The sequence below is a fragment of the Epinephelus fuscoguttatus genome, linkage group LG3, assembly GCF_011397635.1.
Source record: "Epinephelus fuscoguttatus linkage group LG3, E.fuscoguttatus.final_Chr_v1".
Classification (NCBI taxonomy): domain Eukaryota; kingdom Metazoa; phylum Chordata; class Actinopteri; order Perciformes; family Serranidae; genus Epinephelus; species Epinephelus fuscoguttatus.
This window is the reverse complement of record NC_064754.1, coordinates 32883650-32895172: the sequence shown is the minus strand read 5'-3', so window position 1 is coordinate 32895172 and position 11523 is coordinate 32883650. Positions and strand designations below refer to the sequence as shown.

General features: G+C 39.6%; 1 protein-coding gene across 1 annotated transcript; it reads left to right on the top strand.

Annotated features, from left to right (window-relative positions):
* On the top strand, window positions 1-4764 carry nansa (N-acetylneuraminic acid synthase a). Its single transcript, XM_049571751.1, has 6 exons — window positions 1-269; window positions 1295-1510; window positions 1597-1696; window positions 2176-2330; window positions 3278-3544; window positions 3662-4764. The coding sequence occupies exons 1-6, from the start codon at window positions 138-140 to the stop codon at window positions 3869-3871; spliced, it is 1080 nt and encodes a 359-aa protein (XP_049427708.1). The 5' UTR covers window positions 1-137; the 3' UTR covers window positions 3872-4764.
* Window positions 4765-11523: the final 6759 nt, after the last annotated feature.

Genomic DNA, 11523 nt, shown 5'->3' with positions numbered 1-11523 from the left:
CTCACATCCTGGATGTGCAGCACATGAACTGTTCCGGTCGGCTTTCCCAGTCACAGCTACCGCTTCCACCTCGTCTAAGATCTCTGCTACATTATTACTTTCTGTGGTTGTTTTTTGTTTAACTTTTTGTGGACAAAATGCCTCTAGAGTTTGAGCTGTGCCCCGGCAGGATGATCGGAGGAAGTCACCCGTGCTTCATCATAGCCGAAATTGGACAAAACCACCAGGGAGACATTGAGATTGCCAAGCAAATGATAAAAATGGCAAAGGTAATAAAACAGACACGTATCGCTTTATTTTAATTGTTACTAAAAATGTTATTTTTTTCTGTTCTTATCTTAAACAGCCAGGACATACGGGGACTAACATGCTCAGAACTCCATTCAAAAATGTGTCAATTAAAAGTCTTGGTCGCTGCATCGTCCTCGTCTGAACCATTACTTTTAACAGCACATTAACTGAGCTGGTGCGTGTTTGCCGACCTTAATATTTAAATTAATAGTTAGGTTTTATGTGTTAATTTATGGAGCATTTGTATGCAAATCGCTCCGAATGCTATCTGTAGAAAGATGTGTAGCCATGTCGCCGAATGTTAAATTAGCAGATTTATGAATGGAGTTTGGTTTGTCTAATCACGGCTGGCACATAGTGGCCGTATTAGGTTACTATGTCTGTACTGAAGCAACTGTGCATGCCTGTTTTTAATGTATTCAGTTAAAAGTAAGAAACTAGGACTAAGGATAAACATATAAAGTCAAAAACTCACATTTTCAGAATAAAACAAACTTCACTGTGGCTACTTTAAGTAGGGCTTTATTTTTTTTCCTGGACATTTCCTGAAAGAACAATGTATTTTGGTATCAGTTACAGGGGAAATAGAGACAAGTTTTTTTTTTAGTTGTGTTGTTAATAAGCTTTTATTTCAGTTTCCAGAGGAATTTCCTTGAAAGAAGAGCTCCCTTTAAACCCAGCTGAATGTATTTGTTCATTATTAATTCATGAATGAACTTTATTCTCCATATATGTTGAGTGGCATGCTTGCTTTTAGAAAGAAAAAGTACACTTTCCATGTTCAGTTCACCCAGTGGACAAAAAAACTTTGTTACACTTGAAATAGATTAAAATAAAATTAATTAGCAGTGTAGTAATTGAACACTGACCCCCCTAAGCAGTGCCACATGAGCTAGTCCTCTCCATGAAGCTTCCTGTGAATTTAAGTCAAATATTATTATGATTTATTACATTTTCCAAGCTTCCTGTCTTTTTTATTGCTAACTTATATCCGTCTTCACAGGACTGTGGTGCTGACTGTGCCAAATTCCAGAAAAGTGAATTAGATTACAAATTCAACAAGCAGGCCTTGGAGCGCCCCTACAACTCTGCCCACTCCTGGGGAAAAACCTACGGAGACCACAAGCGCCACCTGGAGTTCAGCCATGAGCAGTACAGGGAGCTGCAGGAATATGCCAAGGAAGTAGGGATCTACTTCACTGCCTCAGGGATGGACGAGGTAACAAAGAGACTTTTACTGAAGGTTTTATGACGTTTTAGTCAGGTTTAAGTTTAACCACAATTTTTTTGTGTGTGTGTCATCAGATGGCAGTGGAGTTTCTCCATGAGCTCAATGTGCCTTTCTTTAAAGTGGGCTCTGGAGACACCAACAACTTCCCTTATCTGGAGAAGACTGCCAAGAAAGGTGAGAGTGAGCTGTTATATCTGGGAAAATGTATGAGATTTAATCATCAGATGTACAGTGCATTTTATAACACATACTAATGCTCAGATAGTGTTACATATAAACAAATACGGTGTTAAAAAAACAATAAAAGAGCAATAAAAGAAGAAAGAAATACACATGTCTTGGTCCTCAGAAGAAATGAATAAAAACTGTGGAGGAGAGAGAGCAAGCCTGAATGTTGTTCTTTTAGGTGTGGACTGTTTTTTCTGTGACACACACACTTCTTGGAATTCACACCCAAATTAATTTTCCTACTATAAACAGGGGAGTGCTTTTATCCCACTGACCGGGAATATTCATGGAAATGCCTAAAATTTGACACTTTAAACTAAAAGAACTACAGGAACTCCGTAAGAATTAAGAGTAGTGTTGCATTTTGCCATCTGCCCACATTAGACATTCTGCTTAACATGCTGTTGCCCTCTTGTCTGTGTCAGGACGTCCCATGGTGGTGTCCAGCGGGATGCAGAGCATGGAGACGATGCGTCATGTCTACAAAATAGTGAAGGCGCACAACCCAAACTTTGCCATCCTGCAGTGCACCAGCGCCTACCCTCTGGAAGCTGAGGACGTCAACCTCAGAGTGATAGCGGTGAGAACAGAATTAAATATTACTTTATATTTAAAAGGTCGGTATAGAAACAATGTATTTTTTTAAAGATTTCTTAACCTATCTCTGTTAAACACAAAATGAAATGTTTTCAGCAGCTGCATTATTCATTTTTGGAGCCTTTAAAATATTAAATGTCTCACTGCGGTGAGTATTTTTAGCCAGTCCACAATTTAATCACATCATGCTTATGTTTTATAAATTTGAATCTATCTTTCTGTGTTGAATCCATTAAAGGAACAGTTTGACACTTTGGGAAAAAAGCTTATTTGCTACTTACCCTGAGATTTAGATGCCTTATAGCCACTCTCATTTCTGTATGTATTTATAAATATACTGCCTCTATGTTTATATTCAGTTTTTGTATAGATTAAACAAACAAGATTTGTTAATGTGAGCTTTAGAGGTGCTGGTAGACAGATTTTGTTACTTTAGGCAGGTGAGCAGTCTGGCTGCTTCCAGTATCTTGAATGCTAAGCTAAGCTAACTGGCTGCTAGTGTTTATTTAATCATTTGTTTATTTTTCATTTTTAACTCTTAGTTTTAGTGACCCGTATAACCAAAATAAACAGAATTTATTTACTTGATATATTGTGTAATACAAAACATTGTGGGCGGCACGGTGGTGTGGTGGTTAGCACTCTCGCCTCACAGCAAGAGGGTTGCCGGTTTGATCCCGGGTGTGGGAGCCCTTCTGTGCGGAGTTTGCATGTTCTCCCCGTGTCAGCGTGGGTTCTCTCCGGGCACTCCGCCTTCCTCCCACAGTCCAAAGACTAGCTGTATTTTCGTTTCTAGTCCGTATGCTAAACTAAGCTAGCTGGCAGCTGACTCTAGCTTTAAATTTAATTTTCTTTTGAGAAATATGACAGTGCTATCAATCCTCTCAGTAAGACATTTAAGAGTAACACTCATCCACTTGTCAACTACAGGAATACCAGAAGGAATTTCCAGACATTCCCATTGGGTATTCTGGCCATGAGTCTGGGACCAGCATTTCAATTGCAGCTGTAGCTCTGGGGGCAAAGGTCGTGGAGCGCCATGTAACCTTGGACAAGACGTGGAAAGGAAGTGATCATGAGGCCTCGCTGTTGCCCAGTGAGCTTGCAGAGCTGGTTCGTTCAATCCGACTGGTGGAGAGGGCGCTGGGGAACGGCATCAAAAAGATGCTACCCTGTGAGAAGGCGTGCCATGATAAGGTGAGATATCCTCTCTCAGATACTGTTTTCAATGCAGTAAAGCGAAATTTGTTCAGAAAGATAAAGAACTGTTAAGGAAACATTTGAGCTATCAGTCCTTTCTTTCTTTTCTTCCAGCTAGGAAAATCCTTGGTGGCCAAGGTGAAGATCCCCAAAGGAACCACTCTGACTCAGGACATGTTGACGGTGAAGGTGGCCGAGCCTAAGGGCGTCGCGCCTGAGGACATCTTCGAGCTGGTTGGTAAGACTGTGACGGAGGACGTGGAGGAGGACGAGAGCATCTTGCCAGAGGTGGTGGATCAGTACTGCAAGAAGAAGAAGAAGTAGTGCTGAGGTGGGCAGAGAGCTTTGACATGGGGAGAAAAGGCACTTAATTTAAGAGGAAATGTAATAGATTCCTCTGGGGATAAATCACAAGGAGCTTAAAGCAACACACACAGGTGTGTGATGGTAATTTTGTTGGATGCTGCTGAGATTTCTGACACTGAAGTCATGGACGATCAGTGAGGATCAGTTACTAGCTGTTAATTTGAATATATCACAGCTGGTGTTCAAACAGATAACTCTTTGCCAAAGCATTTATAATTTTCTAAAAGTCACCTTAACATTATACACTAACTTCTTGGCAAATGGGCCCTTTGATAAACCCACCTTTATCTCACAGGAGGCTCAGCAGTAGTTTCAGTGTGATGCCTTCTAAAGTGGCATAAAAGCCACTTGTTACTAAACATACTTTGCACTATGGTTTTAACCTGTGCTGTAGAGATTAAATTAATATTAAACACATGAAGCTGCTACTAGTCGTCTCGTCACCTAACAGTGACATCACAGAGCCCGTTTGCCAAACAGTCATTGTGTTCTTCCTCTACCTGCTCATTGATTTAAGTTGGTGGTGTCAGGCAGGGAATTGTATACTAGAAGTAGAAGCAAAAATAAAACTACTGGAGCCTGACACTTTCCAAAAAGAAAAAAGAAGACATGTGCATATATTATTTGCATCAGAACAGGGACACAGCCTTATGCCCACTCTCCCAGTTTACATTGTTTTGGTCATGAACCCACCTCCTCACATCTTTGCTCTGGCACCAGTGGCGCCCTCTCATCACGATTGCAAGATAAAGGACGTTTACATACACTTAACATGTTGACATCTGTTGTGACTCTGTTGAGATCTATGATGTTCTGAAAAGATGAAGCATCCAAATAAAATGTTGCCTGAATTCCCTCCCTCCTGTGTTCCTTGTCTTTGCAATTTTGCTTTGATGCTCAGATCCACTCACTCTATTTACCCAACATCCATGGTGTACAAGTACTCTCATGGTCATGGTAGCTTTATTATTTATAGATGTTGGGTAGGTTTCTGTCAAATAGCATACTATGCTATGATATTTTTTGTGTTTGCATTCCCCTGGTGAGTGCACATTATTTTAGATTTGGAAGTATCTACATTTTAATATTTAGGTGATCTATGTGAATCTTTACAAGGAATAATGTAATATACATCTGCATTAGATATTCTGAATATATTTATGGAGGCTAATAAATAGTAATTGCAGGAAGGAATATGAAGGGTTCATTTGCAAGAAGAAGATATGTGCATTAGTCAGACGGGAAGTGGTTGTTTTGAAAAGATATCTCTAAGGTTTTTTTTTTTTAAGTTAATCATGTTTTTTATGTGCACTCAAAGATATATCAATCAAACTGGCAGTTTAATCATTTTAAGAATGACTGTCATCTGTTTTTGAAAAATTACTCTTCATTTATTCCTGCCAAAAATGATACATAAAAAAATAACAATTAAAAAATGCATATAAAAACGTGTCATACCTTTAGGGTGCATCAGACGTGGTCCCTAAGAATCTGCACTTCTGTGACATTATTGTGATCAATGAAACTGGAATAGTTACAAAAAGGAAAAAAAAAAGAAATCCTAGCTACAAACCACTGATGCAGTTTTGCAACCTACATTTCTGTACATTTCAAAGCCTTCAAAACTATAAATTCTTTTACACCACAGACTCCTTAATGAAAACATAAAACTTCTGTAATCTCATGTTTTAGATGTGGATCAGGTCGAGTGGGTCTCCAGCTGATTTGGTGTAAACACCATCTGCAGACGAAGGAACACATTTGTTGTTGCAGGTGTTAACGTTACATGGTTATGTTTGGACTGTTTTACCAGCACACAGAGTCCTGAGTGCAGTAAGATACTATCCCAGTTTAACAAGGCGAAGGTCTGCAAGATCTTAACAACATTTACAACAGCTCAGTTTAGAAACTTAGTTGGTAACAATGAGAACAGAGAGGTCATTAAAGGTGAGTGAATACTTCTCAGACAAAATGCTGGATGATAATGTCCCACTGTGTGTTTCAGCTCCCTGCCAACAAGTCTACATTTTCTAATGTTATGGAAAGAAAAACTGAAGATTTCTGGCAGTTTTCTGGATCACAAATAGAAGTAATGTTGTACATGAACCACTAGATGGAGCAGTTTCTCTGTTGGAAAGCTGGATTTTTTCAGAACCAGATTTTTCAACCGTCTCTGACTGACATCAGATAGGAGAGCTCTGTGAGTCCATCCAGCTGCTATTATAGTGAATTGTTATTTATCATAATGTCTAAAGGCATGAAACACTCCAGGTCTTTTCACTGACAACAACAGTTCACCGAGCAACAGCCATTTGAGTATTTTGACTCAAATGGCTGTTGTTCTCCTCAGCGAACATGCTCCTAAGCAAGGCGCTGAACTCTTGTCTGCTGCAGCGGCTGCAGGATCGGGAGTAATCCTGCTCTCTGTATCTGAGGATCAGAGGATTTTCCCAAGATTATAAAAAGTTGTCTGTCAGATCTTAAGCCTTTAGTTTCATGGCAGTATAGGCTGCATGGGTTGTCTTTCCACCTGCCATCTCAGCTAATGATATAATGACCCTCACCACAGAGCTTTAACAGAGCTGTGTCTGCTCCAGCTTACATATAAAATGTGTCAGCTGCGGTTCACGAGAGGAAACAGGTGCACTGAACTTCAGTTGGGTGCTCTGTCTCAGAAAAAACAATAGCAAAGTCTTCATGTCATCTGTTGGTATCTCATTTCATTAAAGGGACAGTTCAACCCAAATCAAAAATACAATAAATAGATAATAATATAATAATAAATAATAAATATTTTTCCTCTTATATGTAGTGCTGTTTATCAGTGTAAATTGTTTTGAAGAGAGTTGTCGAGTGTTGTAGATATCAGCTAAAGAGATGTCTGCCTTCTCTCAAATAAAATAGAACTAGATGGCACTAGGCTTGTGGTGCTCAAAGCGCCAAAGAGTTACATTTGAAAAACGTTACAGCAATGTCTCTTTGCAGAAATCATGACCCAGATACTCAAGATAATCCATAGACCTTGTTGGGAGCAGTTTCATGTAGGAACTATTTTCTTTGTACCACTGTACACCTGCCAACTGTATCACTGTGCAGGAGGAAGCGTGCATCTACTGCTAGCTCACGTAACACCACGGAGCTAGCTAACGTTGCTGGAGGACACGATTAACCCTATGGGCCCGAACGACGCGTAGTGCGTCCAGCTTCACACCTGTTCTTCTCTATGGATTTTTTCCGCAACTGTTCGTCATAGAAGCCACGCATATCACATGAAACAGCAGAATCGTAGCTTTCCAAGAAGACCAAGCACTTGTCGGTAGTCCAATGTTTTCACAGCGAAAAAAAATGATAATGTTACACTAAAATTATGTATAACAGAGCTTTCATACAGCTCTGCACACACATTACTCTTGGATGGATTACTCACAAATGCACAGAAATGACACGCATATCACATGAAAGTGCAGGAGCAGAGCTTTCCAGTGATACCATCACATCACATCATTGTGCTGTCATCCCATCACGCTATAAATACAGATCAAGTGTCTAGAAAATAAAAACCTGACGAATTTCTTTACAACCCATTATACAGATCTTGTTATCAGTCACTTCATATAGTGAGGAATATCGTATCTTACCACGTCTTAGGCTTGTGTGTGTTTCTCCCTGTCTATCCACATTTGTAGTCCGGCTTTCAAGATGTAAATATCTCCATATTGTCCAGTTGACACTCCATCAAACTTTGTATGACAAGACCAGCCACTTCACCTTTGTGCACCCAGACAACTGCAGCCTAATTATGCATGCTGACAGGGCCGTAGTCACCATATACATTGATTAGGACATGTCCCCCCCAATGCCCAAAATGTCCCCCTAATATATAACTGAAACTGAAAAACGAATATTATCTTGGAGGACATCATTGCACTTGGTTGACTATTTTTCTATTATCTTAGATGTAAATATTGCATGTTTCTTTCAGATATAACACATTTTTGACTTGTGAATGAGTCAATGGAATTTCCTGCAATAATGAAAAAATACTGGCAATCATGTGCGCCTGGCACAAACCACATGTTTTGGACAACTGTGAAGTGACAGAATGTCCCACCATCATGGTTCTTATATTGCCAGATTCCAGAGAGTCTCCCCTCTTCATATATGGCAGAATATGTCATTTTCCAATTTGCTATGTTGAGATACATGTAAAAATGTAAGAATTTAGTTTAGAATTTAGTCATACAGATTTGTTTTTTTTTTTCATTGATATAAAAATTAATATAAAATACAGGCACATAGAAGGACATGTAATGATGGCACACCTGGTTAGCCCAGATTGTCCTGAAAAAAACCCCCCCAAGATATAGCATGTGTATGTAGCCATTATAATGACTGTGATATGAGCTTAAAAGTAAAGGCAGTAAAAATACCCCAAAAAGGCCTAGGGCCCATAGGGTTAATGTTTACATCTCACGCTGTTACAAGTATGAGCCTCTTGTCCATGTTGTCCATGAGTATTTTGGCACCACAAGCTGAGTGCCGTCAAGTTCCATTATATTGGAGAGAAGGCAGATGTCTCCAAGGCTCATATCTCCAACACTTGGCAACTCACACAAAACTGATAAATAGCACTACATATAAAAGGAAAAATATGTTGTTGTTGTTTTGTGAACTGTCAATTTAAGGGGCTCATTTACCCAGTTCCAACTCTGTGTAGATAAAAATGGCAAGCCTTGAGGTGGAACTAGTCACTGTGTGGCAGAAATTCCTCAATGAAAAGACTCACAGAGAGGGATGTCCTTCTCTGAGATTTATTCTTACACCTGTGGAGTTGGGGAAAAAAAGTTTGCTGTCTCTGTCAAGCAGTTATCCATTAGACACTCACTCTACATTCAAAATAAATTAATTTGAATTTGCCACACGTGTTCCACTCACCAGTAGGTTTAGGTTTGGGCTACTGTGGCTCTACTACTGTGGTAGAGAGGGTCATCCACTATTCAGAAGATCAACGGTTTGATCCCCTCTTCCTCCAGTCCGAATGATGAAGTATCCTTGGACAAGAAACTGAACCCCAAATTACTCCCAGTGGCTGACCCATCGGTGTGTGAGAGTGTGTGAACAGTTACTGAGTAGTGAGTAGAACCATGTATGATAGCCTTGGCCACGAGTGTGTTTGAATGTGTGTGTGAATGGATGACTGTGACATGTAGTGTAAAAGTGCTTTGAGTGATTGGAAGACTAGAAAGGCACTATACAACTGCAGTCCATTTACCATATTCATTTCATATGATATCAGTATAATGTTATTGGTATCATCCCCACCAAGCCCCCACCAACAACGCCAGGTGTTAAAGCCAATTTGACGTAGTGGCCAAACAATTGAATTACAACTTCTGGGAAGCTGCCACCATTATCATTGTAAACTGCATTTGTTTTGTTTTGTTTGACAGGCATAGCAACAGTAACTAAGGGGATCAGGGCTTCTCGTTAGGGTAAATTAGATAAATGATATTGTTCTCTTCTATTTATAGACTCGTTATATAGATCTCTTCCCGATTACCTGCTCACAGATAGAGGGTCTCTAACTATATGACTTAGCAGCTATTTCAGGCACGAGCTTTAGCCAATAAGCTGCTGCTGAGCCCAGCTTCACAGAAGAAGATGAATATCTCTCACTTTTGACTGCCTGGCCTACCAATGAAAGGAACTTGCTTCTCTCACCTTAATGTAAAAACAAACAAATAATGTATTGTATTGTGCAAATTGTTTAATGCCAAATCAAGGTTTACATTTATAACTCTATCTAGGTTGTGCTAATGTTCAGTTGCACATATTATTAGGTTACATCTTTGTACAGTTGCTCAGCTATCGCAAAGCCAACCACTACTAGATCTTGTTTTCGAAAGAGAAGAGCAACGTAAACTTATCCTGCAACAGCTACCAAGGGTCTGCTGAGGTTACTTCTGCATGCCAAGAGACTTATTTTTATTTCAAGTTCTGCAGGCAATGTACCTGCCTACCTAGAAGGAGGTTAGGTTAGATTGGTTGGTTGTGTAATGAGTTTAGCCCTGTCAGGACTTTACATAGCCCTTAATATAGCAGCTATGGCCCAAATGCAGAATCCTGACTGAGGTCAAACACCTCTGCACCAAACCAAGTGTCACCTGAGGCCGTGGCATTGCTTTGTTTTACTGTTGAAATATGTAGATTATAGTTATTAAAGAGAGAATGCAACACCATTTTAACAAAGTCATTGTTGCATACTTTGTATTTTCTCTTGTTGCCTTTATGTGACATAGTCCCAGAGAGTCCTGAGACCACCTGGACATACAGCCAGAGACAACCTTTAGAGCTTCATCATCCTATGCGCAGACTTTTGGAAAGGCTTGCTCTGTTCCCAGAGGGTAATGGAGCTTGACTGGCTGAGGACACAGACTGATTATCAGCCATCAACAGCAACATTTTGCATGTGAGAGAAAGTTAGCTGCCCACTTCATTAAGTATGCTCCTGTTTAATTGGATAAACACAGTGGGAGGTGAGAGACAAAAGGTAGGTTTGGTTGGATGTAATCCCAGCAGGGTTATGTGTTTAATATGGTTATAAATCTCCATCTTTACAATAACTTCCCTCTCTCTTTATTGTTGAATTAAAACTGATCTATTTATAATCAGCCAGTGGAGTGGGATAATTGTCTCTGTCTCTCTCTCACACACACACACCGCAGCTAGGGACACGCTACGTAACAGAATAGGTCACATCATTTCACCTCACCTTCACGTGGCTTCTGAAGCTTACAGGTCTCTTGTGTAAAGCCCTGATCTGACCTAAACTGTGCACATACAACACACACACACACACACACACACACACACACACAAAATGTTATTTGAATGTCCACATTTCCTTTTAAATTATTTTACTTTTTATTGTTATTATTCAGTGAAACACTTATACATATGACTCATTGTTTCCTTTGTTAAAATAAAGAGTGAAAGTTAATACCGCTATATATATAGTCTCATAATCAATCTCATGCCCTGGGACCCACATCCTGGACCCACAAGGTCCAGATTAGTATGTGTCAGGAGGCTTTATTATTGTGCCACAAACGAAGGATTCAGGATTGTCTTTTTAGAGCAAGTGTTCATCCGAAGCCAATTAAAGACATGCAAGAAATGAAAGACAGAATTCATGGAGACCTCACATTGAAAACTGTCTGTTACTGAAAAATATGGTGCAAACATTACACCCTCTTCTGCAATTTGGGTGCAGAAAACTGCACAATGATGTTCTAAAGTGGAAGGAGGTACGGAAATATAATAAGAAATCACTCAATGGTCAAATGTGCACATAAAGGAAATGCATTTTAATCTGTGCAAAAGTATCAATAAATGTGAACCAAAATAATGAAAATAATGCCTTTTATACTTCTTTCACTCTAAAGTGTTTGACACCCTCATTCAGCATGTGTCTCATCTAGCTAACTACAACATCATGGAGTCTTTTCAGTTAAGTTTTAGGGCTCATCAGTGTCAAATGACTTACTGCTGTCTGTAGATAAAGGTAAATGTGCCATTTTAATACTATTAGACCTCAGTGCGGCCTTTGA

Bases quoted from the DNA above. Each gene is read 5' to 3' on its own strand.
- nansa (XM_049571751.1), top strand. From the start codon at position 138: ATGCCTCTAGAGTTTGAGCTGTGCCCCGGCAGGATGATCGGAGGAAGT. The intron at 1,697-2,175 runs GTGAGAGTGAGC...TGTCTGTGTCAG, and splicing joins GGAGAAGACTGCCAAGAAAG to GACGTCCCATGGTGGTGTCC. The intron at 3,545-3,661 runs GTGAGATATCCT...CTTTTCTTCCAG, and splicing joins AGAAGGCGTGCCATGATAAG to CTAGGAAAATCCTTGGTGGC.